This window comes from Mirounga angustirostris, unplaced genomic scaffold (genome assembly GCF_029215605.1).
Source record: "Mirounga angustirostris isolate CCGP_5_RB_7025 unplaced genomic scaffold, mMirAng1.0.hap1 SCAF_4, whole genome shotgun sequence".
Taxonomy (NCBI): Eukaryota; Metazoa; Chordata; class Mammalia; order Carnivora; family Phocidae; genus Mirounga; species Mirounga angustirostris.
Genome location: NW_026991712.1, coordinates 1,336,202 through 1,363,679, shown reverse-complemented (window position 1 = coordinate 1,363,679; position 27,478 = coordinate 1,336,202). Strand labels below are relative to the sequence as shown.

At 61.0% G+C, this 27,478-nt stretch overlaps 2 protein-coding genes and 1 long non-coding RNA gene across 24 annotated transcripts; 2 read left to right on the top strand and 1 right to left on the bottom strand.

Annotated features, from left to right (window-relative positions):
- Nucleotides 1-1,346: 1,346 nt before the first annotated feature.
- Nucleotides 1,347-5,183, bottom strand: LOC123858687 (uncharacterized). Of its 7 annotated transcripts, none has more exons than XR_010410482.1 (3): nucleotides 4,682-5,183; nucleotides 1,618-4,278; nucleotides 1,347-1,536 (listed from the first exon to the last, which is right to left on the bottom strand). It is a non-coding gene; the product is annotated as an uncharacterized LOC123858687 (long non-coding RNA). The 7 variants fall into 7 exon arrangements; XR_008507610.2 differs by having other exon boundaries at nucleotides 1,347-1,703; nucleotides 2,981-4,278; XR_008507611.2 differs by having other exon boundaries at nucleotides 1,347-3,076; nucleotides 3,354-4,278.
- Nucleotides 5,184-5,240: 57 nt separating this feature from the next.
- Nucleotides 5,241-17,597, top strand: ZFP41 (ZFP41 zinc finger protein). 10 transcript variants are annotated; one of them, XR_010410480.1, is made up of 4 exons: nucleotides 6,025-9,787; nucleotides 11,912-12,023; nucleotides 15,341-15,432; nucleotides 15,596-17,597. XR_010410480.1 is itself a non-coding variant. In XM_064587787.1 (2 exons), the coding sequence occupies exon 2, from the start codon at nucleotides 9,050-9,052 to the stop codon at nucleotides 9,638-9,640; it is 591 nt and encodes a 196-aa protein (XP_064443857.1). In that variant the 5' UTR covers nucleotides 5,241-5,363; nucleotides 8,860-9,049; the 3' UTR covers nucleotides 9,641-12,766. The 10 variants fall into 10 exon arrangements, 3 of the variants coding, with proteins under 3 accessions (XP_064443857.1, XP_045751758.1, XP_045751759.1); XR_010410478.1 differs by having other exon boundaries at nucleotides 6,025-10,467; nucleotides 15,596-17,336; XR_010410476.1 differs by having other exon boundaries at nucleotides 6,025-12,023; nucleotides 15,596-17,248.
- A 2,722-nt stretch (nucleotides 17,598-20,319) lies between these two features.
- Nucleotides 20,320-27,081, top strand: GLI4 (GLI family zinc finger 4). Of its 7 annotated transcripts, none has more exons than XM_045895796.3 (4): nucleotides 20,320-20,358; nucleotides 21,840-22,001; nucleotides 25,173-25,289; nucleotides 26,062-27,081. In XM_045895796.3, the coding sequence occupies exons 2-4, from the start codon at nucleotides 21,878-21,880 to the stop codon at nucleotides 26,946-26,948; spliced, it is 1,128 nt and encodes a 375-aa protein (XP_045751752.1). In that variant the 5' UTR covers nucleotides 20,320-20,358; nucleotides 21,840-21,877; the 3' UTR covers nucleotides 26,949-27,081. The 7 variants fall into 7 exon arrangements, with proteins under 7 accessions (XP_045751752.1, XP_045751751.2, XP_045751750.2 ...); XM_045895795.2 differs by lacking the exon at nucleotides 20,320-20,358 and adding an exon at nucleotides 20,366-20,653; XM_045895794.2 differs by lacking the exon at nucleotides 20,320-20,358 and adding an exon at nucleotides 20,366-20,653 and having other exon boundaries at nucleotides 21,840-22,058.
- Nucleotides 27,082-27,478: the final 397 nt, after the last annotated feature.

Sequence of the window (27,478 nt, the reverse complement as noted above, 5' to 3'; positions counted from 1 at the left end):
CCCCATGGTGTCACCCCACCCGCCTGTGCCCGCCCTCTCCACAGCATCACTCTGCCTGTGCTCGCCCTCCCCAATTCCCCACGGCATCACCCCACCCATGCCCATGCCCGCCCTCCCCAAGCTCGTGCCCGCCCTCCCCGTGGTGTCACCCCACCCATGCCCACATTCCCCACGGCGTCACCCTGCCCCATGCCCGCCCTCCCCACGGTGTCACCCTGCCCGAGCCCACACTCCCCAAGGCTCCAATGCGGGGTGCCCTCCCCCATCTGCACTCCCCTCCTGGATGTCCGGACTCCAGCAAGGGCCTCCTCAAGGCCAAACTCTGTGTTCTACCAAGAAGAGACCTTTGCTCGCTTTGTCTGGATCAGTCTGCAGTGTATTCAGCAGCAAGGAACAGAAAATCCATCTAACTGTACGTAGAAAAAAGACTTGGCTTTGGATGCATCACCAGGGCCTGGGGAGCATGGGCGCAGCAGCCAGAGCAGGACGGGGGGGGGGGGGGGGGGGGGGGGGGGGGGGGCCCCGCCCGTGGCCTTTATGAGCGCATGTGGTAGCCAGGTCCTGCTGGCCTCCTCGGTCCTTGTCCATCTGTCCACCAGGGTGCTCAGTGACCGGCCAGGGCCGCTTGCGTGGCCTGTGTCCCCACGCAGTCTGCAGCGGCAGCGGCCAGCCTGCCCAGGAGCGCCGCGTTCTGCACACAGACCTCTGTGAATGGAGACAGGCCTCTCCCTGCCCACTTCAAACCCTGAGCAAACCCCGCACCACCCCGATTCCCCAGGGTGTCCCCTGTCCCGCAGAGTTGGTGGTTTCTATGGTGATTCGGCTTGAGCCAGCCTCAGGCAGATCCCGCGGGCACGCACCACGGAGGGCCCGTCCGACGTGAGGGTCTGGGGGCCTCACAGGGGTCTTTCCCACCGCAGCCTGCTGGCAGGTGCGCAGCCCAGGCCCACCCAAATGAGAAAGTTAATCAAAGGAAACCTCACCAAAACACAAGTCATGAGCCTGGGCAGCGGGAGCTCTCAGCCCCTCCTACTCTCATCACGTACAAATCCGACGGGAAGAGAGGCGCCTCCCCCGCCCTACTGCTTTCCCCGCTCCCGCACTCCCTGCTGCGCTGGAAGAGGGGAGCTTTCCTCCGCCCCTGGCAACAGCCCAGCCAATGAGAAGCCAGCACACTCCCAGCTCCCCGTTTAGCTCAATGGGCTTTCAGTCGACAACAGCCCCTCCCAGCTCCCCCTCTCCTGTGGGAGAGCGCTTTGCTGTCCTTCGCCCCGCAAACCTGCGGTGTTTTGCTTGCCCCGGCTTGCAATTCTCCGCCGTTCCTCAATAAACCCATTCTTGCTGGTAAAATGACTAGAAGTTTTATTTTCAAGGTTAACACGTGCAGAGGCCCCACTTCCGCGCTGGAATCAGGATCGTGGCGCCCATCCCCCACCCCCACCCCCGCCCTCGGGAGGTTGTGGCATTTGGGGGTGCTGGAGCCTGACACAGCTGTCCATCATCAAAGCAGCAAAAATGTTCAGCCTCCGCAGGAATCTAGAAGTGGGCATACAAGTCAGCGAGGCGTCTGGGAGGGGCTGTTAGCAGCACGGGGGCGGGGGGGCTAAGCCAGCACACCCTTTGACCCCGTGGTTCCCCCGAAGTCTGTCCTTCAGACGCCAGAGCCGCTCCTCTGGACAGGCCTCCGGCTCTGCTGGTGTCGCCTGTGGGTGGCAGTAGGCACTTGGGAGAGGTCCCCTCTTCTAGACTGAAAGCAGGGGGCATGAGGCTTCCAAGAGCCGGGCTTCCCCGTGGACAGGGAAGGACACGTCTGTCCCAGAGGCCAGTAGCTTAGGACAGGGAGAGGCTGCAGTTGGTAGACCAGCCTCCAGGCCTCGGTCAGACTTCAGCGGTCCTCACCCCAGGGCACTGCAGGTACTCGAACCCCCAGAGGATACTCCTCAAGAGCCTAATGCTGGAAACTTCTGGAGCTGGTGGCCCTGCCGCTTGGATGCTGTCGAGAGTCTCCCTGGCCTTTGTCAGTGTGCTTGGGAGCTGCTAAGAGGACAAGGAGCCCATGCAGCCCCAGGGCTGGCCCCTGGCCAGGCCTCAAGCCTGAATGGGCCGCTTCCCAGCTGTGTGATCTCCGCAAGCCACATGGCCTCTCTGTGCGCAGTGCCCTGGCCCACAAAGCCAGAGAAAAGCAGAACCCGTCTCCTAGGCTCCGTGTGCAGGCCGACAGGTATTGGCCGCCACGTGCTGGTGGTGCTCTAGTGACGGGGGTGATGGTGGTGGTCCCTGCTCGGACTCTCGGAGCTGGTCTTGGGGGGGCGGGGTCCAGGCTCGCTCAAGCTCTATCCGCCTCCCAGCACTGAGTCTGCCCACTCACCCTGCTCCCTTCTGCTCCCCCACAGCTGGCCCCTGACATGGAGAGTACAAACAGGCTGAGAGACTCCTACCCAAGCTGTCTCACCACCCCCACCTCGAAACCAGCCCCTGGGGCCACCTCAGGGCCCTGTGCACCCCCACCCAGTTCTGGCACTGGGAGCAAGCTCAGGAAGAATGCTCTGTTCCCTCTTCTGGGCCCACAGGACCTGCCTGCTGGAACAAGGGGCCTGGGGGGGAGGGCGCACACAGACACTCCCTGGGCATCCCGCGCCTGCAGCCTCCATCCTTCCCACGGTGCTGGGGCTTTTCCCGTCTCCTGCCCACCCATGGCCCCACTGGGTCAGCTGCCATTGTCCACTCTCCCCTTCCAAGATTGAGTCCTGGGGTGGTCTCAGGACTTCCTTTCTCCCAAAACAGGAAGCAGGTGGCCATGGTGCACTTCCTGTCCTTGTTCTCTCTGCGAGAACCAAGGATGAAGCACTGACCCAAAAGCAGGATGTTCTTGAGGATGGAGCTTGCTGAACACTGGCCCTCTAGTGACCAGTTTGCAGAAGCTGATGGACCCAGGACCCACCTGGAACCTTCCAGAAGGAGAGGAGTCATGGGCTCCCACCTGAGAGCTGGTGAGGGGTCCCATGTGGTTCAGTGTCGCCTGACACTCAGGCCTTTCAGCCTCAGAGGACGCTCCTGGCACAGAGGCATGTCCTGCCTGAGGATGCACCAGGGGGGCGGCTGGGCTCTGTGGTGGGGCTGCTGGGGTGGGGGGTGCCTGGCTGCAGGGTCTCAGAGAATGGGGGGCAGGGGGTGGGAATGGAGAAACACAGGAAAGCCTCCACACGGCTCCCCCTCCCCCCATGTCCTCATTCCTCCCAGAAAGAGCCTGAGCTGAGCAGTGAGTTGGAGGTATCTGTGCCAGGACTCAGTTCTCTTCCGGCTGCAGAGGACGCCCCCCCCCCCCCCCGGGGCCCAATCCCAGAAGCCCTGACCTGGGAGCATCCACTGATGAGCAAGCCTTGAAGGTGACAGCTGCAGGAAAGCCTTCCGTCCACGCGGTCACACAACCCTACAGTCACCAAGTGAAGCCTCGCAGGCACCGCACAGCCTCTGGGCCCAGGCCGGGCCTGACAGTGAACTTATGCTGCAGGGAAGCAGGGGGATGACCTGGGGGTCAGGCTTCCCTGGCCTGTTGTCACCCATGCAACCCCTGATAATTCACCTCCCAGAAGCCTGGCGGTGGGCACCTTCATGGTGCAGCCGGTGGGTGTCCGATTCTTGATCTCAGCTTGGGTCGTGAGTTCAGGCCCCGGGTTGGGCTCCGTGCTGGGTGTGGAGCCTAGTTAAAACTAAATATATATATATTAAGCCTGTCAGCAGATGAGCCTGGGGAAGGAGCCTACTTACCGCCCACCTTGTCACAAACTGTAGGCTCAAGGGGCCAGAGGTTAGCTCTTCCGGGTAAATGGGTGTGACCCATAATTGAGGAACATGCCCACAGGTAAGGAATCAATGTTTCTTGGAAGAATACGAAACCTGATGGCCTGACTCTTGGGTCTCCTCCTTGCTCCGCGTCCGAAGCTTCACTGAGACCCTGTGTGAGTCCCCACGACTGTGCTCTGGAGCAGCAGTTCTGGACCCCGGATGCCCAGAAGAATCATCTAGGGGCACTTTCAAATCATACCAATGTTAGGGGTCCACTCGCCCCCCCGCCACGAGGTGGGGTCTGGGTAGCAGTCTCTTAAGCTCTGCGGTGTTTCAGATGAACAGCTTGGGCTGAGCGCCCCTGCGCCAGAGGGGGCCTGCCGTCTGCTGCCCCGGAAACCTGGCTGACCGTTAGGATCACAGGGAAGCCTCTAAAATTATGCCTCACTAGGCTCAGCCCCACGTATTGCTTCACCAGCTCTTGGGTGGCACCTGAAAAAGAATTTTTTTAAGGATTCTAAGGTGATTCTAATTGACCGTTTTATGGTGGTCGAACAGCATCACACGCTACGGAGATATTGTTCATGAAAAGAAGAGTCGGTCACTGTGGCAAACTTCATTGTTGTCTTAAGAACTTGCCAGCGTGCGCCCCCCTGCCCCCCTAGCTTCCGCAGCCACCACCCGGATGAGTCAGTAGCCACCAACATCAGGCAGAAAGACGGACTCGCTGAAAGCTCAGGTGACTGTTAGCATTTTTAGCAAGAGAGTATTTTTTTGTAATAAAGGCATGTACATCGTATTTTAGACATAATGCTGCTGCAGGCTTAATCGACTAGAGCGTGGTGTAAGCATAACTCTGATTGCCACTGGGAAACCAAACGTTCATTTGACTCACCTCATTGCGTCGGTCTGGAGCCCCGCTTCCCTCGCCCTCCGAGGCGTGCCTGAGCCTGGTAAACATACTAATAAGGAGATGACATAGTATGTCAGAGACTGGAATGTGCTATGAAAAAAAACTGCCGGGCAGGGTGGGGGAGTCCAGAGGTGGGGGAATAGACCAACTGTGGTGTTACAGAGACTGCTGCCCTCCCCAAATGCAGGCGGCACCGGTGACTCGTTTCAAAACCACAATATGGCAGAGGTGACAGGATGTCAGTCCTGCAGTTAGGTCACGTTGTGTGTTGGTGACAGGAGGTCACTCCCATGGTTAGGCTGGCTTCTATGAGACTCCCATCTGAGCAGACCGGGGAGAGAGGCTCTCTTGCTGGCCCTGAAGAAGCAAGCAGCCATGTTGGGAACTGCCCATGGAGGGGGCCTCGTGGCAGGGAATGGGGGGGGCGACTAGGACGCAAGGCCAGCCTCTAGCCAATAGCCAATAAGAAGCAGGCCCTCGGTAGCACAGCCCCCAGGAAATGCATCCTGCCAACAAGCAGGGGAGTGTGGAAGCAGATTCTTCCACATTTGAGCCTCCAGCTGAGAACGCAGCTGGCTGACACCTGACTGCAGCCTGGCACGACCAAGCAGAGGACAGCTGAGCCATGCCTGGACGCCAGGATGCCTGTCCCACAGGAACTCAGGTAACAAACAGGTGTTGCTTTAAGCAGCTAAGTTTGTGGGAAGCAGGAACTGAATACACATAGGAAGGCAGGTGGGCTCCACCGAGTTGCTGAGCTCTCAGTGGGCAGGAAGTGGGAGTGCGCCAGGCAGCCAGCCAAGGATGAGAGTCCCAGGCGAGGGGGCACCAGTGCAACCGGACACAGGCCAAGTGCACGGGCTGTGTGTGAGGAGCAGTCCGGGGGCTGGAGAGGAGTGAGGGAGGGGGCAGGGGCGAGGGAGGGGGGCGCAGGGACGAGGGAGGGGGACAAAGGCAGGAGGGGGGGTGGGGAGAAGGAGGGCGCACAGGGATGAAGGAAGGAGGACAGGGCGAGGGAGGGGGCGCAGGGGCGAGGAAGAGGCGCAGGGGTGAGGGCGCAGGCGCGAGGGAGGGGAGGACGGGGCGGGGGAGGGTGGGCGGGGCGAGGGAGCGGCGGGCGGGGCGAGGGAGCGGCGGGCGGGGCGAGGGAGCGGCGGGCGGGGCGAGGGAGCGGGCGCAGAGCTGAGGGGCGGGGACTGGGGGGCGGGCCTTCCGGCGGGGGCGGGGGTGCCCGAGGAGGCCCTTGCAGAAATGGAAACGAAAGCCGAGCCGGGCGGAGCCATCCGCCGGCGTACCACCGAGAGGCCCGGGGCCCCTCTTCCTAGAGCGGCGCCGGAAGGGGCGGGCCTCCCGGCGGGTACCGCGGCCCGGCTGCTCGGCTGGGGGGCTGCGGAGCCCTGGCGCGGGGGGAGGGGCTGCGGCGGGAGGGTCCGTCGGTTCCGGGCCCCCGACCTCCAGCCAGGGACTCGCCGGTGCCCTCCGGCGTCGCTTGGGCCCGCCCCCCAGCCCAGGGCGGCGGCCTCCCCTCCTTCGCCTCCCGGGCGCTGCGGGCAGGAGGGCGAGGAGCAGCTCGGAGCGGATCGAGGTGAAGGCGGCGCCCCGGGGCCCTGCACGCTTGGCCGACGAGGCCCTGTCGTTGGCGGGGGTGCATCGTGCTGCCCGTCGGGGCCCCTTTCCTCGGCCTCGACACAGCTCGTGTTTGCTGGCAGGCGGGGGGCCCGGCGGACTGTTGGGGTGCATGTGTGCCTTTGGGTCCAAACCCGCCTGTAATGCAGGCTCCGCCTGAGACCCAGGCTTCTGAAGGCGGGGGGACGGGCCAGCTGAGTGGGGTTTCCAGGGACCCTGGCTGCGGGGCCACGCAGAGCTTGGAGTTCAGGAGGCCTGGCCCAGAGAGGAAGGGAGCTCCTCCGAAGTTGCCGCGGGCACAGCACCCCAGCCCTTGGGGCAGGTGGCTCGAGCGCCTACGGGCCTGTGGAGTGGGGGACCTCGGGTCCACTCCGTTTTTGACTGTTTTGTAACTTGGTGCTCTCTCTGCCGTCAAGCACCTGCCAGCTTGAGTTGGGCAGAGGAGACGAAGATCCGGAGTGATTCCTGAGCACCAGTTCGTGCTGGCTCTGGCCTTGTAGCTAGGGATGCAGGGGTGAAAGAGCCGTGGTCCTTGCCCTCAGTGCCGGTCCCGGCAGGACGCTGGAGCGCAGAAGAAGCCCACGCACGCCCTCCAGTCGGGGGACGCCTTCATACAAGTTCTTGGTTTTCCTCGGTTTACTACCGAAACTAGACACCAGCCTCTGACTCCAGTGTACTTGCCTGGTGCGGTGATCCTCTGCCCTCCCCAGCAGAGCCCCCCCCCCCCCCATTTCTGCATGCTCCTCGGCCCAGATGAGCTTCCTTTACCCTCGGTTCAGGCTCCCACCTGATGCTGAGAGCAGCCTCCTCCCAGAACCTGCCTCAAGTAGAGCCTTCCGGGCAACATAGGCCTGAATCCAGACCAAGTGTACCTAACCATTTTTATTTAGAAGAAGCCAGACTCAAATTCCTTGTCAGGATGGGAAATCTCGACAGTCATTTTATTATTGCCTCTGCATAGGGGAGAAGAGGAAAGCTGAAGTGTACCCTTTTGACTTTAAGAGAGTTCAAAGTATTTATACCTTAAAGCCACTTGGGGGTGCCTGGCTGGCTCAGTCCGTGGAGCCTGCGACTTGATCTTGGGGTCTTGAGTTCAAGCCCCAAGCTGGGCATAGAGCTTACTTAAAACAAAGAAAGCTACAGTGTTGTCAGGTACAAAAGTCAAAGACACACAGATTAAAATGTTGATGGTAAATAAATGGGATGGAAAAGAAAATTCAAAAAAAAATACATCACTGGGAATATTACCACCTAGGGCATCACATTTTGGGGTGGGACAGCCTGTCAGGGTTATGGGCCTCCTAGTAGATCAGGGTAGCCGTCACAGGCCACGAGATACCTTTGCTAAGAACGCTGTTTGCAGGGAATGTTGGAGGATCAGAACAGGACCTGCCTTTGGAGTTTTCTCTTTAAAAAAAGAAGGCTTCTCAGTGTTGTGGAGATCTCCCTCACTAGCAGTTAGAGTCTGAAGTTGCTCCAGGCTTGATGCTGGAATTCCATTAGTTAGCAGTGAGAGAAGACGAGGGCAAGGAAGCTCAGGAATAATACAGAAACGAAATAGAAGAGGGATCTCAACAAAGAACTAGGAGCTGTGTGGGCGATGCTCCTACAGACACCGGGGACTGTTGGGTCCTGTTTGAATTTGTGGCTGAATTGGGTGCTGTTAGGTGGAGTTAGGGACAGGGAACATCAGGTGTTTCAGAGGGTGTACACAAGATCTAGTTGATGGAGGAGTTGGCTTTGGTTAAGGGCCCCAGGGAAGACTAGAGCTTGGTTAGGGAACAGGGAGTGGGGGCAGTGTTTGGTGAGTCAGGGAGGCCTCCCTGAGAAGGGCCCATTCAGAGCTCTGAAGTGAGCGGCCAGCCCCATGAACACCTGCTCTTGGCCCATTTCTGGAATCAGCCAGGCACTGAGGCAGGAAGGACTGGGTATGTTTGAGGAGCCTAAAGGAAGCTGGAGGGGAGTGAGGAGTGGGCCAGGTCAGGCATGTATAGGGCTCATAAGTATGAGGGGAGCCACTGGGGGTCGGGGCAGGTACATGATAGGGGTTTGCTGGCGGCCATATGGAGGTGGACCATTGGAGGAGGGCTGGGGCGCCCCGAGTTTGATCCATCTCCGATCCAGGCTCTAGGTGACAGGAGCATAACCCCCAAAGGGGCACATGTGGGTCCTGCTGCTCCCAAATACAGCAAGTGGAGAAGGAGGGAGAAAATGGTGGGGGGAGAACCCCAATGTGGGGACCACACGGAGTTTTGGTCCATGGTCTGTATCAGACCCCACTGGACACAGGCCTGGAGACCCCATCCCCGGGCAGAGGGTTAGAGCGAGTGTTCCGTTTGGTCACATCCAAACAGAACAGGCTGTTTGTTGAGCCTCACTGAGAGGCTCATGAGGTGCCCAAGGGGAGCACACAAGCAGGGAAGGGGCCACGTTCCCTGTCCCCCCCGCCATCCGTCCCTTAGCCGCTGCACCACAGCTCTGTTCCTCCCGCATACCTGTGTGATCTAACCTTCATGGTCTGGCTTCTCCGGCAGCACGAGGATTGGTGGTGTCCTCTCTGGTGCAGACTTCCTGCTCCGGAGGTCTCGTTACAAGCTCAGAAAAATGAAGAGCTGTGACTAAAGGGAGAGCTTTTGGAAGAATAGGAGAGTCTGGCCCCTGGCCTTTCTCCTTAGCCCTTCCTGGATTCCAGTGGCCCTTCCTCTCTCCTGGGAACAAAGAAAGATGGAAAAGCCCACGGGCAAAAAGAAGGCACAGACCCCAAAGGAAGAAGGAGATTTGCTAAAGGACACTCCCAAAGGAGAGAAAGCATCTGGGGAGAAAAAGGCAAACAAGAGGTCCACTTTGGCGAAAAAGTACAGCAAGGAAGCCAGCCTGAGTCCTGAAGAAGAACACGTATTTGATGCCTTTGATGCTTCGTTTAAAGATGACTTTGAGGGGGTTCCCGTGTTCATTCCTTTTCAGAGAAAGAAGCCCTATGAGTGCGGCGAGTGTGGACGCATCTTCAAGCACAAGACAGACCATCTTCGCCACCAGAGGGTTCACACGGGAGAGAAACCCTTCAAGTGTGAGGAGTGTGGGAAGATGTTCAGGCACAGCTCCGATGTCCCCAAACACCAGAGAATCCACACTGGAGAGAAGCCCTTTAAATGCAGCGAGTGCGGGAAGGCCTTTAACTGCAGCTCCAATCTCCTAAAACATCAGAAGACGCACACTGGAGAGAAGCCGTATGAGTGCAAGGAATGTGGGAAAACCTTTGCCTACAGCTCATGTCTCATTCGCCATCGGAAGTGCCACCCACGGAAGAAGCACTGAGCGCGGGGAAGCTATCTGCCGAGACGCGGTGTTTGTGCTGATGGGAGCTGTCCCTCCTTCAGCATCTGATCGATGCTGGGGGTCCGTGAGCTCAGCGCACCTGTGCCCGGGCATCCCCCTCATCATCAGGAAAATCAACCCAGTGGGGTAAGCAAGTGCTTGAGCGTGGTAAAGACCTTTCTGGTCCAGAGCATCTCTGGATCAAGACACCATGATAATGGGGGAGGGGCTTGCGGCACGGGAGACTCTGGGGATATCGACAGTGCCTGTGGGGCTCGCGAGGCAGCAGCTGCTTGTGAGCGGCCCAGCGCCTCCCTCTGCGGCCTCCGCCTGTGGTGTCCACTGTGGTTTCAGCCCTCTCACCTGCTCCTTTGAAGACTTGAGTCTGCAGACTCTTGACCTGCCGGGTCATCCCTGCACAGCCTGGCAGGAGGCCCACGGCCCTGAGCTAGGTAGCGGTACTCTGCGGTCGCGCCCCCAGCGCTGCGCTAGACACCTGCTGTCCCCACTCGGCTGGCCATGGTGACAGTGGTTTGTGCTCTGGCGTCCCTCCTCGGGCTGCGGTGCCACCGCCATCCCCCACCCCATCCCCAGGAACTGCACCCTTTGTGCATCCCCCTGGCCTAGCCCCCATCCCAGGTGAGCGGCCTGACTCACCCAGGTGGATCGCTCGGGACCTACATACTGCCACCGTGGGAGAGTCCCGCCCTGGACATGTGGTGGAGGCCCCAAGGATGTGAGCACAGCTTCGAGCCAGGCTGCATCTGCCATGGGGGTCTTCAGACATGAGGCAGTGCGCCCTGCCCCCCTGGGGATCGGCTCTCCAGGTTAGTTTCACTTCCTCATGCCTGGCCCCCAAGTTCCATCTTATCCCCCGGGCAAGGCCACATGCTATGCCCAGCCCTGGTTTCCCCCGGGAGTGGTCTGGATGGGGCCCCGTGCTCTCAGAGTGGTGTGGTGTGTCCCAGAACTTCCCACAGTGTGAGGGGGGCCCGGTGACCGTCAACCAGGAGGTAATGGGGCTTTGTACTAGGAAAATGTTGATGCCTACACTTTCAGCTCTTTGGACCCCCAAGATAGCTTTACTCTTTGGGGATTCCGTCCTGCAAGAAGGTCCTGAATCGGGGGGAGACCCGTTTCGCCATCGGGGGTCACAGACGCCAGAGGGCAGAGGCTCCCGGTGGAAATGCTTCTCCAGGTTGGCAAGTGTTCGCTCCTGTTCTTTCTAAAAGCTGTGATGTTATGACACCTGAGCTGGACACCCCGCCCCCTCTCCCCAGCGCAGCGGGCCCTCCTACCTGATGCAGCTCGCCCTAGGTGTGGCAGGAGATCCAGGGGGACGCACAGTGGATGGTTAAGGACGTTACTGGGACATTCGGCAAACCTCGTGTCCACACTGTCCACTGGGTGGCAGAGCCGCATCAGTTTCCAAGTTCCTGCTTGGCTTGCGGCCCCCCGGCCATCCCAGACCTCGTCCTTGTCAAAGATGCTCCCTAAGGTTTTCAGGGACACAGGATCATGATGTCTGCATTTTACCGTCAAATGTTCAGCAGAGAAACAGAGTAACAAGACGTGTATCCGCACTGAGTGATGAAGCAAATTGAACCCCGAGTCAGGCTGGCAGACGTTTTCTGTAAAGGGCCAGATAGTAGCTGTTCTTGGCCCTGTGGCCCTAAGGCCTCTGTCCCCGCTCAGCTCCGCTGTGACATGCAACAGTAGTGAACACAGTGAATGAGCGCGGCCGTGTGCCAGCAGAGCTGTGTTTACAGAGACCAGCGGCGGCCGTGTTGGGCCTGTTGTAGGTGGAGGGCGCGTGAGAGTCAGCCTGACCCATGTGCGCTCGAGTCCTCCAGGACTGGCTGCGCGGGGGGAAGCCAGTGCAGGAAGCCGCAGGAAACCCTGGGAGGGCTGCAGAGGGGCTCCGAGCAGCGAGCCCTGGTGCCCACCTTGGGTGCCGGAGCGCAGGCTGTGGACCCGGCACGCACGTCCAGGGGTGTCTGCGTCCTCTTCGGCGTGGTTTCGTTTGTCTTTACTGCGGCCTTCTGACACACCAGGACGCGTGTGTTCCCGTGCAGCGTCCGCCGTGAGATCTGTATCACGTGTTACAGCCCGTTTCCCCGTTCCCACAGCGGCAGGCATGGTCTCCACCGCCGCCTACAGGTGCGGTGAGCAGAGGCTCACCGTGTCCTAATGGGCGTGTGGGCTGTTTCTGGTTTCGGGCGCTATAAATAATGCTGAGATAAATACCTTTTCTGCATTTCGGGCTGACAGGATGGGTCCCCAGACACGGAATGCCAGGTGGAGATCCTCGGGGCTGTGCGGGCTGGGCGCCCCAGCGGCACACGGACGGCAGGCTTGCCCTGGCCTCTCCGGCAGCAGGCAGGTGGGTCTTCATCATTGCCAGTTTGTTTGAAGAGAGGGAAACGCACTCTGACCCCATGGCTTTGGTTTCTAGAGAGGAAATGGGTGGTGAAGAACACAGGCTCTCGGGCCGGGGCTTAGCGACTTGAGCCGGTGCCTTGGCGATGTGTGACTTGGGGCATGTCCCTTAACCTTCTCATGCTGCCTCAGTTTCCTCAGGCGTGACATGGGGATGCTTAACCTGACTCAGTGAGTCAGCATGTGAAGTCCTAGGTGCAGGGCTGGCTCCTCCCAAGTGTCTTAAGAATGTCAGCTCTGGGGGCACCTGGCTGACTCGGTGGGTGGAGCTTGGAACTCTTGATCTCCGGGCCGTGAGTTCGAGCCCCACGTTGGATGTGGAGCTTCTTGCCATGTGTTTGTGTTCTTAGCAAGGCAGACATTTGCTTGTAGGCATGGGAGGTGGCCGTGCACGCCAACAGCCCTCAGCGCCTCTCCCAGGAAGGCTGCATCAGCCCGGAAAAGAGCCACAGAAAAATACTTTTTTAAAAAGTAAGATTTGGGGGCGCCTGGGTGGCTCAGTTAGTTAGGCGACTGCCTTCGGCTCAGGTCATGATCCTGGAGTCCCGGGATCGAGTCCCGCATCGGGCTCCCTGCTCGGCGGGGAGTCTGCTTCTCCCTCTGACCCTCCTCCCTCTCATGCTCTCTGTCTCTCGTTCTCTCTCTTCTTAAAAAATAAAATTTTTTTTTAAAATTATAAAAAAAAAAGTAAGACTTGGAAATTCTTTTTTGAACACAGTTTACCGTCATGAGAAGAATCACAAAATCAAACTGAAATCAGTGAGTGGCCTTTTCTGCCTCCCGTCGCTCAGGCAGCTTTGAGGGGTTTCTGTTGTTCTTCAAATAAAACTCCTGTTCTAGGAAAAAAAAAAAAAACCTTCTCAATAACCTGACTCAAATTAAAAAAAAAAAAAAAACCTGATGAGAGCTATAAAACACTCAGACCTCACTGACACTGAAAATAGGACTCGTCAGAGCTTCTCTGGGCCACTGAAGCCCACACGGGACGTGTAGCCCTAAGAGCTTTGGTCCCGTCAGCGGACGAGCTAGAAATCAGAAGCTGAGCCTCCGGCTTCAAAGTTATAAAAACAATAGCGTAACAAACGCAAAGTGGCAGAGAGGAAATAACAAAGAGCAGAGAGGAGCACAACCAGTGGGAATGGAGGCTGTCTCAGGCAGGAAAGCGGTGGACATTGGTTGTTCACAAGGACTGTTCAGGCTGACATCGCCCAGCAGCAGCGTCCAGGAAAAGAGCAGGAGCCACCGAACCATCACGAATGCAAAGGGGATGTGACAGCAGGTACGTCAGAGATCAGAAGAGACAAAACTCGGAGCCAGGGAACGTGAGCACAGATGAGGTAGGGAAGCCGGCCCGAGACCCCGTGCCCGCCGCACAGAGTGTGTCTGGAGTCTAGAGTCTTCCCCAAAGAATGCAAGTCCAGGTGGCGCACAAGTGAGTTCAAGAACCCATTCCGGTCCCCTACGGACTCAGAGATTGAAAAGAGGAAACACCTCACCTTATTTTATGAGCTGGGACAGCCAGGATGTCCGTGCTCTCGGCTGCAGAGGCTCCGAGCACGGGGCGGGCAAACCCCGTCCCGCAGGGCAGGAGCGGAGCGCGGACCGCGGCCAGATGAGGCCTCTTTCAGGAAGGCCAGTTTGGCTCAAAACTGATGTGATTTCTCACATCAACAGATTGGGGGAGGGGCATATTATCATCTGAATAGTTACCTGTGTGCCAGATTGCACCATCCACTCATGATAACAGACCTTCATAAATCAGGAATATAACAGAACTGTCTAAACCCCTACAGAACATCTCCCAGCACGCTGAGCAGCACTGCGGCCGAGGGTCCCGTGTAGCTGGTGTCCCCTCCGCCCGCAGAGCACAAGAGGGCCGGCCTCACAGCTCCCCCTGCGCCCAGAGCCAGACCAGGAGGAAGACACACGTAGGATTACGGTGGAAAACCCTGAGTGTGTTTCTCAGCAGGTGGTCCCACCGTCTATGCAGAATCTGAACACTGTCAGCAAGCACTGAAATGTAAGGGCTGAGCAAGGTGTCGCGAGAGGGTCAGGGTCAGGATCCCCGGAGGCCCAGGTGCAGAAGGGGAAGCAGGGGCTCATCAGGGAAGGTTTGTAGTGGGCACTCGCGGTGGCCGTCATGGATGCAGCTCAAGTGTCCCTCACCAGACGAACAGACACAGGACACGTGGCGCTGCCAGACTCGGGCACCGCCGCCAGCCCTGAGGGAGTGAAGACCCAGGCTGCGACCCGCACGAGCCTGAGCCTCCGAAGCCCGGGGCTGAGCGCCAGAAGCCGGCCGGGGACACTGCTGTGTGACCCGTTCGCGGGAGGGGCCGTGGCAGGGGAGTTTAACGAGGGCAGGGTTGCTGCTGGGAATGGTAAGAAGGCTCTGGGGGTAGGGCGTGGGGATGGGTACGTAGCGTGGTGAGTATTTAATGCTGCTAATTGTACACAAGCAGTTAAAATAATAAACACCATGTATATTTCCCCACAGTGAAAAAAGTCCATTGAATTTGTTGTGCTGTTAACAAAATGCAGTTTTAAAAAGCTATCAATTCACTTTAGCAACAAAAATAGCATTTCCTAGCAAGTTAAAGATGTGCCATACCGTGCTAGCCCAGAAATTTCACTCATTAAAATACTGTAGTGAGCTCTTTTACATGCGCAGTAATATAGTGCATGTGGAGTGTCAGAAAAATTGGAAATAACCCAAATGTGCATCAACAGTGAAGTGGGGCGGAGGGAGAGAGGAGCCCGGCCCCCCTTGGGCGGAGGGCAGGCAGGCGGGTGTCTGGGTCTTAAACCGCATGGACCGTGAGCGGGGCTTTGAGCTGCTCATGCATCACATCATATTCACCCAAGGTTTACATGCATTTGAAATGTTACATTTTCTAACTTTCTGAACTTTTGGGGGACATGAGCACTTTCCCCCTGGTTCTGTTGCCGTCCAAGTCTGGGGTGCATGGCTCGAACCCCTGCTGCCAGCGCTGGCCAGTCGGCTTCCACGGTGGGGGGTGGTGGGGGGAGACACACGTGTCCTCACGTGTGTACTTGGGGGGGGCGGGGGGAGACACGTGTCCTCGCGTGTGTACTTGGGGGGGCGGGGGGAGACACGTGTCCTCACGTATGTACTGGGGGGGTGGGGGGAGGCACACATGTCCTCACGTATGTACTTGTAGCTTCCCAGCAGCCAGCCGGGTAATAACTGCATTTCTTTGCTCAAAAGATAATTCTTGTCCTTTTCTGGCGTGAGAGCAGATCACCCCAGTCAAGAAGTTCCTGATGAAATGTGCCTAGAAGTGAACCTCCCAACTAACCCAACTGCCCCAGTCCTGAGCCCCGAGGAGGAGGTGAGGAGGCCCCTGGGTGAGCAGAGAGGAACCATCTGAGGGCCGGGCAGGGGCAACGGGGCCCAGACAGGAAATCCGAGCTGGGGGGGGGCAGGGGGGTGCCGCAGGTGGGCTGAGTGATGCCGCAGGTGAGCAGCGCCTCCCTTCTCCTTTCTCTTCCCAGAGCCCCGTGAAGGCAGCAAACTCCCCGAGCTCGAACTCCTGGTGGGGCCTTCCCCAACCTCTCCAAAGGCCACAGAATTCACACCTCTCGCCCCCGCCCACCCAGGAGGGCAATGCTGACGCCACCCAGCCTTCTAGGAAAGCACTGCAGGCTGAAACCCCACAGGCAACATCAACAATTTTCCCAGCGTCCTGGGGATGTCCCAGAGAAATGCCTTTTCCAAATGGGAAACCTTTAGGACGCCCTGCTGAGCATGGTTCTCTTGCTGGAGAGCACTCAGAGTAGCACCTCGGCACCTGGCCCAGCGTGGAAGGCGCTGGGATGGTGGGGGCCACAGAGGACACCTGCAGATGTCCCCGGGATGTGACGTCGATCATCCAGCAGCATCTGTCCCTACGGGGCTCCTGCCGGCCTCCATCTGAGGGAAGGTGGGAGCCAGCGCTGTGGGAGAGTGGGCAGTGAGGGCCACACAGCAGGTGGGGCTCAGCTTCCTCCTCTCCCCACAGGTTGGGGGGCTCACCTGTGACTGGGTCCGCTGCATTCCTGGGGAGGCTGTAGGCACCAGTGTGTTACCTGGGCTTGATTTCCAGTGACCTCTTGTGTCCATCCCCAATCTGGACACCAAGCTGTGATATTCCTTTCCCCTGCAAGTGAGTGAGGCCCCAAGACATGCTGCAGAGTATGCAGGTCTGGAGGCAGCCCTGCAGCCTCGGCTCCAGGGAGCAAAGCCCGGGGCTCCTCGGTCCTGGTGCTCATGGCAGAAGCCTGTGGCACGGGGGACACTGGGACATTTGCTCTGGAGTAGGACCAGCGAGGGCAGGGTTCTCAGCCAGGACGGAGGAGTAAAGGGGGTGTCCCCGAGGCCCAAGGAAGCCGTGTCCCCAAGGCCCGAGGGACCAGAGGGGGAATGGGCTGAGGGCCAGTTCAGGGTGGGAGTGGCTGCGAAGATGATGGGGCAGACTGCGTGTCTCCTACCCAAGGACATAGCTCTGCTCTGAGCGGCAGCCCGTGCCTCCAGGGACCTCTGTGCACTGAGCGTAGTGTTGGTGGTCTCCTGGTGTCCTCCTCACAAACTCCAGCCGCCTGTTCCACGAACCACAGGGTCCTCCCCTTGACCAGAGTCCTGCCAGGACCCAGACGGGGCCATGGGGGCCAGTGGCCGCTGCTGCCCGTGGTTGTCTGCGGTCTCCGTAGACAGAGGCTTCCCAGGTCCCTGTGGCATTCCAGTTTTAACACGTGCGTGTGTCCTGATGACTCGAGCACTCGGCTCCTGGGGCTGTCCTCACCCCCGGTGCAGTGCGCGCCCCTGGGCTGTCAGAGCTCTCGCACAGCTGTTGGTCATGGTGCGGGAAGTGGGACTTTCCAAACAGTCCGTCTGATGGCTGTCGGCTCTGTGATCTCTTCAGTTCCTTCAGTCCTCAGCGAGTGTGTTCTGTGTCGGGGGGCCACATTCCGTCTTGTCTTATCCTAGTTCTGTGGTGCACTTTCCACGTGCTGCTGTCTCCCTCCCAGCAGATGTGGCAATGGTTCCGGGTGCTTTCCTGCCGCCTCCCTAGCGTTTACCCCGAATGCGTCTTCGTCCTGCTGCTTGTGGATGGTATGTTTTCTCCTGTAATAAACATCTGTTCTGACCCATTCACTGGGTCCCGCTCAGCTCCCTGCAGTTTGGGGGTGTAGTCGGGACGCCCCAGGGCCTGCAGAGCCAGGGATCCAACTGGTCACTGCCTCCAGATGCGTCTCTTGGGGGCTGCCTCACATTAACCAAACTTGTAAGAGAACGATATAAACCAAAAGGAATCTGCTGACTCAGGATGAGAGTGAGCCCTCATGGGACAAAATACTATGTCCCTCCAGGGACACGGCCTTCCTGGCCCCAGATTCTGGAAAACTAGGGGTTCCTTGGCTGCTGATGCCTGTAGTCATAACCCTGGAGGGGATGTGGGAGGCCCCTCGCCTGCTGCCCTGCGTTCTGAAGAGCCCGGGTCGGCCCACCCTCCCATACCCTTGCTTACTTTGCCTTCCACAGAAGGAGAGAAGCTGCATGATCAGGGACAAGTGAAGGACTCCGTGACCGTGTGGTGAGACAGGATGAGAGCTGGGAAATGGGCAGAAGCCAGCCTGGAACCGCCCATTCCTGCTGAGGATTAGTGCGGCCATCTGCTGCAGTGGCCTCACTCACCCCACACTGCAGGCTTCTAGCCCTGCAGGTTCTGTAGGAATCCCCCGCTGCTCCCCTCTGCCTGACTAATGCCAGGCCCAGGGCCAGTACTGGGAACAGGATAGCTCCCTGACTCAGTGGAGCTCCCATTCTAGCGTGTGGGAGAGAGCAGACGCCAAACTGGCAACACACCCCGAGGGCACTCCTGCCCCCCAGAAGGGGATGTGGTAATACCTGGAGACATTTTTGCTTGTCACAACCGAGGGGAGGCGCTACTGACATCTGGTTGGTGGGAGCGGGGAAGCTGCTCAGTGCCCTGCAGAGCACAGGATGCCTGGTGGCAAAGGACCCGGCCAAGGATGGAGCTCCAGGTTAGCCCCAGAGTCAGGTGATGGGCGGGCGAGACGCACGGGCAGGACAGAGAAGAGTAGAGCTGTTGGCGAGGGGGAGGCCAGGCAGCTCTGCGGGAACCCAGACACTTGACAGGAGGCCTGTGGAGGCTGAGGAGCCTGGCGGCACCGCGGGGCCGGGCCAGGTCCCCTGAAAGTGGGACAGAGGCAGGCGGGACACGTGATTGGCTAGGAGTCGCCACAGCCCCACCCTCAAAGGAAACAGGAGGGTGCCCGACGCCACTGAAGCTAAACCAGAGAGCCACACACAGGCCAGCAAGGAGAGGGTGAGGGACAGACTGAGAAGGGGAACTGGGAGAGGCGAGCCCCCAGCCACCTCTGTGCATCGTGGGCCACATGTCCAAAACAGAACTTGGCTTGTGGCCATTGCCCCATCTCAGAAAGCAGGCCACCAGCCACAAGTCACCAGCTTGAACCGCGAGTCGTCGTGCCCCACATTCCAGTGAACGGCGGGTGTTCCTGCTGTTTGGTCCCCAACACGGGCCTACCCAGCCCACTCTCTATCTAAACCACCTGTCTCCTCCTGCCTCCCTGTGGTCCCAAACTCATCTTAAAATGCACATCAGGGGGTGCCTGGGTGGCTCAGTCAGTTAAGTGTCTGCCTTCGGCTCAGGTCATGATCTCAGGATCCTGGGATTGAGCCCAGGTCGGGCTCCCTGCTCAGTGGGGAGTCTGCTTCTCCCTCTCCCTCTGATCCTCCTCCCTGCCTGTGCTCTCTCTCTCTCTCTATCAAATAAATAAATAAAAATCTTAAAAAAAAAAAAAAAAAGCACATCAGATCTCACTCCCCTGCTCAGGACCTTCAGTGGCTCCTGGTGCACTTAAAATCCAGGCTCCTAATCATGCCTTCAAGACTGCTCGCCCACCTCGTTCCATTCTCCCTTGGCTCACCACACTCTCAGCTTGCCTGGCCTCTTCCAAACCCTTGGCAATGCTCATGCCGCAGGACCTTGGCACATGCTCTTCCTTCTGCTTTGAAGACTCTTACCTCTAGCTTTTGTGCGACTAGCTTGCCCTACTCTCTGCCTCCCTGTCCTCTGATGTCACTGCCTTAGCGAGCCCTCCTTGGACCACAAAGCCCGTGTGCGCTCCCTCCAAGCTCTTACCCCGGCTGTGGTGGGGGTGTGTTGCCAGTTTGGCGTCTGCTCTCTCCCACACGCTAGAATGGGAGCTCCACTGAGTCAGGGAGCTATCCTGTTCCCAGTACTGGCCCTGGGCCTGGCATTAGTCAGGCAGAGGGGAGCAGCGGGGGATTCCTACAGAACCTGCAGGGCTAGAAGCCTGCAGTGTGAGGTGAGTGAGGCCGCTGCGGCAGATGGCCGCACTAATCCTCGGCAGGAATGGGCGGCTCCAGGCTGGCTTCTGCCCGTTTCCCAGCTCTCATCCACACGGTCACGGAGTCCTTCACTTGTCCCTGATCATGCAGCTTCTCTCCTGCCTGGCACCCGCCCTGCAATCAAATGTTGGGATTCTTGGGCTTGGGCTCCCCTCCCTCCGCCCTGGGCATCCCTGCAGCCCGGGGCTCCCTGGCTGGGCGTGGGTCCTGCCTTACTGTCCTCGTGCTGTCCACCTGGCTGGGCTCAGGGCGAGCGTGGGCAAACCAGCCCCTGGACGTCCATCCTGCTGGATTAGTTCACAGAAGCCTATTCCGGCTGTCTGCTCTTCCTAACAAGGAGTGACGCTTACTTCTCTCTTTCTGGGGCTGTAAGAACTAAAAAAGAGACTTCGGATGCACATCAGGAGGAATTCCATGGTAAGGTTTGGGAAATATTGTAACAGCCATTCCTCAGGCCCTAGAGTTTGGGAACAATTTTGGTGGTAGGGCAGTTTAGAGGGGCGTTTGAGACACCCCAAAAAAGAAGAGAATTTGTTCTCAGCTAGCTCGCCAGCGACTGATGGCCGTCCAGCAGAAACACCGCGAGGGAAGAAAGGCGGTACTGACGACGCTTTGGGTGCAACTTTTCAATTGCATCTACAGCCAGCGGCCGAGAACTCGGGGGCGGACTGCGGGGGCCCTGCACCGCCCCGGGCGGAGCAAAGCTGGCGGCCGCCCCGCGCCGCCCCGCGCCGCCCCGCGCCAAAGAGGCGGCGGTCCTCCGGCGCCCAGAGCGTCCCGGAAGTGCGCGCGGGCGGGCTGGGGCGGGGCGCGGGCGCACTTCCGGCCGGCGCGCGGGCGGCCGCCTCCCGCTCGGAAGGTGAGTGGGCGCCGGGCGGCGGCGGCGGCGGCGGCGGCTGCGGGGATGCGCGGCCCGCCCGCGCTCGCGCGTCGTCCCCGCGGGCCCCGCCCTGGCCTCACCCCGCGCCGCCGTGACCTCGGCCGGGGGGCGCGGGTGGGCGCCTCGGGGCGCAGAGGAGGCCTCCGCGGCGTGGCGGGCCGCAGCGGGCGCAGCGGGCGCACCGGCCCCCGGCGAGCGCGGGGTCCGCGTGCGGGGCGCCTCCCCACGCGCCCGGAACCGCGGGGACGCAGCCGGCGCTGTGCCCACTTTACAGGTGGGACACGGAGGCTCAGAGAAGTCCGCGGCCGGGGGCGTGAGCGCCGGACCTCGGCCGGGCAGGCTGCGCCCTGTCGCCCAGCGCCCCGAGATCGGGCCGTTCCCCGCGGGGCTCAGGCTCCAGGCCGGGAGGAGAGGGGGCGGGAAGGTCTGCTCCTGGCCGCGGCGTCTCCGTCCCCTTCGCCGGCAGCCGTTTGCAGCAGTGTGGGCGTGGAGCCTGCGCTCGGATCTCGTGCCGGAGGCCCGGTGGGCGGCCGTGTGCGCGCGCTACCTGTGCAACCAGGGTGGGGGAATGTGCCCCTTCCCTGATAAGTCCCGGGAAGCGAACCGGGTAACTTGAGCTGAGACTAGGAGGTTGAGGGCCCGCACCCAGACGTCATGACTGCAGCCCCACCCTGCGTCCAGTTGTGTCCACTTCCCCGAGTGTCCGTGACCCTTCCCATCATTAGGGAATGCGGTGTGCCGAGATGGCCCAGGCGCTGGCGAGGAGCCCTGTGGAGGCTGCCTCCCCACCTGGAAGCAGATACTGTTGGCAACCATTGCTTAATGTACTTTAACTTTTGTCCTTCCTGCGTCCTCTTCTTCACACCCTAATGAGGAATCCTGCTTCACCACAGTGTAAAAGAAAAATCCTTCTCACACTGCATCAGATCATGCTTGCAAACCAAATTAAAGCCAGATACCTTCGACCCCAGAGGAGGCTCAGAGTACTGTGGGCCGCTCATACGGTTTCTGGCCCGCAGCTTCCAGGGCTCTGCAGGGTCAGAGGAAGGCGGTTTTCCTCTCAGGAATTGTCTTTTTAAGATTTAATCTAGAACGTTCATGCTCCAGCAGGCATAGTGCGGTTTCTCACCCTTCTCCAGGGCCAGCAGCCCCCAGCTGTGCTGCAGGAGGTTCTTCAGGGAGATCCCACCTGCTTTAGGATCTGGGTTGGGAGAACGTTCCAGACCAGACCGTTGCTCAGATGAGCGCTTGGACTTGGTCCCTGTGGGTGTGCTGGTGCTGTCCACGTGGCGGAATAAACATACCAGGGGCCCAGCTGCTCTCACTCCAAGCCCCACATGCCCCCCCCCTCCGGCGAAGGAGCCCCCAGCTCCCCTGTGGCTGACCGGCAGCTGGCATTGCCCCCGCCCTCCACTCATCCCTCTGAACCCCTCATCCTGCCATGGTTTTCATTTCCCCAGGTCCCAGGTGTGCATACCTTCAGCAGGCCTTGGGGAAGATGGCGACCCTGGGGGACAGTCAGGAGCCCCCTCGTGTCCCGTCCCCTGTCAATCATGCGTCACCAGGAACACCTGGAACCCACCACCGCGAGGCCCGGCTTCACCTCCACGGTCATCAACACGGTACTCACCCTGCGCTCCCTCCGCCTCCCTGCACCATTCGCCTGGCCCGCACCACCGGTACTGCAGGCTGGAAACAGGGCGGCTCCCTGGGTGCTGGGGCTCCTGCACCCTCACACTTGGGTCGGGACGGGGGAGCCATGGTTGAGGCTGGAGACCAAGCCTTGTGAGCAATGGCTCTCCACAGTCCCGTGGGACTGTGTTTGGGGGTTGGGGAAGAGCAGCCTCAGTGGTAGGGCCCTGTGTCCTCCCATCTCCCTTTATGAGCCTTTGCTCCCACCCCAGGAAAATAGCATCCGGAGTTCTGGGCAGGCTGGTTTGGGTTGGGGCCCCCCGGGACCTGCAGGGATGGAGCTTCCAGCCTGTCCCAGCCTCCTGGCAGGGTCTCAGGATGTCAAAGGCATGGCAGTAGCCCGTGACTGGCAGGGCGCCAGGGGCGGAGAGGTGTCTAAGCCCATGGCATGTGGTGCCCCTGGGTCTTGCTCACAGCCATCAGGAAGTCACAGGGGCTCTGTCCATGCCCCACGTGCCCCAGGAGGCCTGGCCTCGCTCCTCACAGCTGAGGACACGGGTGAGCTGATGACCACCAGGTCAAGGGCCTGGGTGTGTTTCATCTCACCTGTGCTCTAAAGAGCTGGCCCTGGGCTCGGGGTGGGGCTCGCTCTGCGTCCGGGGCTCTCACTCTTGGCAAGCCCCGGCATTACAGGGAGTGACGTGATGATGGCTGAGGTGCGCCCGCTCTGTGCCGAGGGCTCTGTGCGGGCTGTCTTGAAGCCCGGTGGCCACATTAACAATGAGGACAGTGAGGCCCACAGAGGCCACACACAGCTGGGGAACATGGGATTCACCGCCCAGTTCAGTCCAGGATTGGAACGGGAGCGCCTCCTAGCCGTGCCCTGTGCTGCGCCTGGCTCGGGCATCTCTCCCGGCCCCATGCCCATCACCATGGAGACCAGGCTGGGGGCATGGGGGGCTGTGGAGCTGGGTGCTGCCGGGAAGGAGAACATGCTCTGCAGGCCTTCGCTGGTACATCTGCCTCTCCCTGCAGGGTGGTTTGAGGGCCTCCCCCAGGGCCCCCACCCCCCGTGTCCGCGCCCCCTGTCCCCATGCAGTCAGGATTCCGGGGCCCACTCTGCACCTCCAGTTTCTCATGCCACCTCTCAAAACAGCCTGGCAAGGTAGGGCCTCCTGTCCCCATGTTTCTGACGGGGACATGGAAGCCCAGACGTGAGCCAGTGGAAGCCGGTAGGATTTAGAACACATCAGTGTGACTCAAGCCCGCCTCCCCACACTGGGCCCAGCAAGCTGGGGCCCGTGGCTTCTAACTGGCAGGACGTAGGACTGGGGAGGGGCTGTCCCCAAGACATGCAGACCCAGCCAGTTCTGCTGGATGAGAAGACTGGTGCCCAAGATGCAGGTCCTCCTGCCCAGGCAGAGTGGGGCTGCCCCTGAGCCAGCAAGAGCCCGGAAGGCCGGGCTGGGTCCCCTGAGCCACAGCCAAGTGCGCTCAAGTGCCCAGGGGCCTTGCCCAGTGAGAGGGAGTGTGGGCTGCAGCCAGCAGCTTCAGCACGCTCTGTACTATTCAGAAACGGGGCGGGGGGGGGCGGAGCTGCCTGCAAGGAAAACAACCAAGGTTGATCCTAAAGAAGAGAGGGGCGGGGCCTCCAGCAGGCTCTGAAGGAGGAGGCGTGGCTGGAGGGTGATGGGGCCCAGGGAGGTCCAAGAGGCCAGAGGGAGGAGAGGGGTTGCCTTCGTCCCCTCCTCGTGGAGAGCAGCCCAGCAGAGAGAGCTGGGCCCCATGACCAAGCTGCTGTCCAGGGCAGAGGCTGCCCCTCACGGTCGACCTCATTTCCTTTGCTGGTGACTTCCTCGGTGCCCTGGGGGCCACACATGCCCTCAGAGGAAAGACCCCAGCATCTCAGGAACCTACCCAGGGCCCTCCAGCCAGTGAGGCCAGGACTTCTGGAGCCCCAGTCTCTCAACTCCCAGACCAGAGTGGGTGGGGTCCGCCCTGCAAAACCTGGGGTCCCTCATGCCCGCCCCAGGGCTGGGTCCCACCAGTCTCCCACATCACCTCACACAAGAGCCAGTTTCTAAATCTCTGGCTGGGCACAATGCTGGAGGGGGGCAGAGGGCGTCCTTGAGCGGGGAGCCATCTGTCCGCTAGAGCGGGTGAAGGGAGCAGCATGGGCACAGGGCACTCGGCCTGGTCCCTGGGGGTGGGGTGGGCATGAAACTGGTGCAAAGAGCTGGCGGCCACTCCTCCCCGAGCCTCCAGAGCAGGGAGTTAGGCGGGTGGGGTGTGGAACAGGGCAGACACTGGGAGCCAGGGCTGTGCTGGGCTGGCCAAGGGGCCTGGCACAAGGCTGTGCCTGCCAAACCACAGGCTTCCAGACTTGTTCTGGAAGGTATGGTCTGGAGCCCTGCAGCTGGAGGGGCAGTCTGTGGGCAGGAGCAGGGGACAAGAAGGACGTGCAGGCCCAGGTACCAGCTGCCCAGAGGTGGGGAGGAGCCGTGTGGCCAGGGCGGCGCTACTCCCCAGCTAGGGACAGGCCTCCCAGATAGGGTGCCTGGCCTCGGCACCTGAGACCTGAACTCTGGCTCTCCCCTGCCCCAACTCTCTTCTCCCCACGTCCACATCCAAGCATGGACTTTCTGTGCCATTTTATAAACAAGGAGCGTCCCTTCCAGCCAGAAAAGTTCCCCCTGCCCTCCTGGCCCCGAACGCCTTCCCCTGTGGTGTCCACGAGAGCCCAGGCCTGGGGCCTCCACTGAGCAGAGCAGGTGCTGTGTCACGGCCTCCCTGGAGGTGCCCAGGGTTGGGGGACACAGCCCAGCCAGGGCTCCGGCCTTCAGAGGTGGTGGTGAGCGGCTGGAGGGCTGGGGGAGGGGACTGTGAAGGTTGCAGCCCAGAAAGGCCCGTGTCCCCAGAACTGCCCCCCACTCCAGAGCAGCCAGGCAGTGCCTAGGGCCCCTCACTCTCCGGGAAGGAGTGTCACGTGGCTGTGCCCATCTCCCTTTGTGGCTCCTGGGGAGCACCGGCCCCCCGGGACCCCCAGGAGGGCAAGGAGGTGTGTCGTGTGAGGAGCAGTGGCATTCTACAGGCAGCTGGGCGAGGCCTGGGCTAGGTTGGAGAGGAGGGGGAGACAAGCCCCCATCCCCCTGTGCCCCCAGACCCCTCTGGCTGCAGCCCTGAGGCGCTCTCCCGGCCACTGCAGGAGGAGCAGCTGTCCGACCTGGATCTCCAAGATGTGGAGGAGGTCCAGATTGGCAGAGACACCTGCTGGCCAGGTGAGTGAGCGGAACCCCCATCCGGTCCCTGCCCGAGTGCACGTGCCCATGGTTGCCACGTGCCGGGCTCTCTGCAGCGCCCACTGCTTCGGGCACCACGCTCCCAGCACACTGCATCTCACTTGTCCCTGCCTCAGTGCTCACTTCTGTCCTCGATGGCCCGGACCCCTTCCCTGAGCCCCAGAGCTGTAGCCAGTCAGCATCTCCCACTCAGCAGCAGTCCGCCACCAGGCCAGCAGCCAGGGAGTTATCCTGGTCCCCTCCTCCCCACCGTGTAGTGCGGTGGGCCTCCACTAGTCCCCTAAATTAAGCTCTGGTCCCCATCCCCTTCTCCCCACAGCCTGGCTGGGGCCCCACTAATTCCGGCCCTCAGCCCCTGGCCACATCCCCCGCCCCATGGAAGCCCTTGGGATGCCCCCGTGGGGCCTCTGTCCCCCCTTGCTGGGAAGTCCTGGAGGTGTCAGGAGCTTCACAGGGGGGCAGGCCCGGAGACAGTTGCCACCTAGACTCCATCTGGTTCCTGGCACTGCCGCAGCGGGGCGGCCACATCCCTGCCAGGAGCCTGGGCAGCACCCGACGCAGGGGGCTCTGCCACTGGGCTCTGGGGCTCAATCCCTGGGGGCGTTGTCCCCCAGGTCTGCCCTCACCCTGGCCCCCAGCCCTGCCGCGCTCCGTGCTGGCGCTCTCAGCTAGATCGGCAGAGCCGGGGTCCGGCGGAGGGGGAGGCCGATGCCGGGGTGGGTGCCATCTGCCCCTCCACGTCTCCTTTCAGACTCGGAGGCAGAGCCCGGGCAGGCTCCGTCGTCTCCCCACCCCCGCCATCCCGAAGACGAGGTGGACCCGGCCGGGGGGGCACTGAGGACCCTCCCCCGCAGACCCGGGTGTGGGGACCGCTTTGGGCAGGAGTCCGGCTCGGAGCGGCCCACGGGCCAGCTGGCGGGCCCGTGGCGCCTGACGCTGCTGCCCCAGGGAGCCTCGGGGCCGGCGGGGGAGCCCGGGCGGGCCGGCGAGCCGGAGGGCGGCCGGGCGGCGGGGCCCGGGGCCCGGCAGGGTGGCCCGCGCGGCGGGAAGCCGCACCGCTGTGAGGCCTGCGGCAAGAGCTTCAGGTACAAGTCGCTCCTGCTCAAGCACCAGCGCATCCACACGGGCGAGAAGCCGTACGCGTGCCACGAGTGCGGGAAGCGCTTCCGCGGCTGGTCGGGCTTCATCCAGCACCACCGCATCCACACGGGCGAGAAGCCGTACGAGTGCGCCCAGTGCGGCCGCGCCTTCAGCCACAGCTCGCACTTCACGCAGCACCTGCGCGTCCACAACGGCGAGAAGCCGTACGCGTGCGGCGAGTGCGGCCAGGCCTTCAGCCAGAGCTCCAACCTGGTGCGGCACCAGCGGCTGCACACGGGCGAGAAGCCCTACGCCTGCAGCCAGTGCGGCAAGGCCTTCATCTGGAGCTCCGTGCTCATCGAGCACCAGCGCATCCACACCGGCGAGAAGCCCTACGAGTGCGGCGAGTGCGGCAAGGCCTTCCGCGGCCGCTCCCACTTCTTCCGCCACCTGCGGACCCACACGGGCGAGAAGCCCTTCGCCTGCGGCGCGTGCGGCAAGGCCTTCGGCCAGAGCTCCCAGCTCATTCAGCACCAGAGGGTCCACTACCGGGAGTAGCGGGCGGCAGGCCGGGGCGGGAGGGACCAGGGGGAGGTTGCGGGGAGAGGGCTCCTGCCTCCCCTCTTCCTGATCCGCGCGCAGCGAGCCCCGCACGCCCAGTGGCCCAAATAAATTCTTTTTAACGGATGGACATGGGGGTCGCTCCTGCCTGTCCCTGGAGAGGCGTGGCTGGCGTTTGGTCTCGGGGGACCACTGCCGCGGGCCTGACGCCTGGAGGCCTCCTCACTGAGCCTGGAGCCATAGCTGCGTGTTTCCAGGCGTCGGGAGCCCAAGCGGCACAGGTGAGGTCGGGGGGTGGCTGGCCGAGGCAAGGTGCCTCCTGTCCGTTACCCTGAGCCGTATGCGGAATGGCCCAGGCCTTGCAGCTGCCTCCAGCCCCGGGAAGAGGGGGGCCCAGGATGTTCGCCCCCTCACAGGCCTAGAGCTCTGCGGCTGTGGCCAGGCCTTGGCTTTGGCCTTCTCAGACCTGTCTTGTAGCTCGCAGATTTCCAGCCCGAGGTACAGGAAAGAGCTCAGCTGGGTGGGGA

Bases quoted from the DNA above. Each gene is read 5' to 3' on its own strand.
- ZFP41 (XM_064587787.1), top strand. From the start codon at position 9,050: ATGGAAAAGCCCACGGGCAAAAAGAAGGCACAGACCCCAAAGGAAGAA.
- GLI4 (XM_045895794.2), top strand. From the start codon at position 20,404: ATGCGCGGCCCGCCCGCGCTCGCGCGTCGTCCCCGCGGGCCCCGCCCT. The intron at 22,059-25,172 runs GTACTGCAGGCT...CTGTGCCCCCAG, and splicing joins TCGCCTGGCCCGCACCACCG to ACCCCTCTGGCTGCAGCCCT. The intron at 25,290-26,061 runs GTGAGTGAGCGG...GTCTCCTTTCAG, and splicing joins CAGAGACACCTGCTGGCCAG to ACTCGGAGGCAGAGCCCGGG.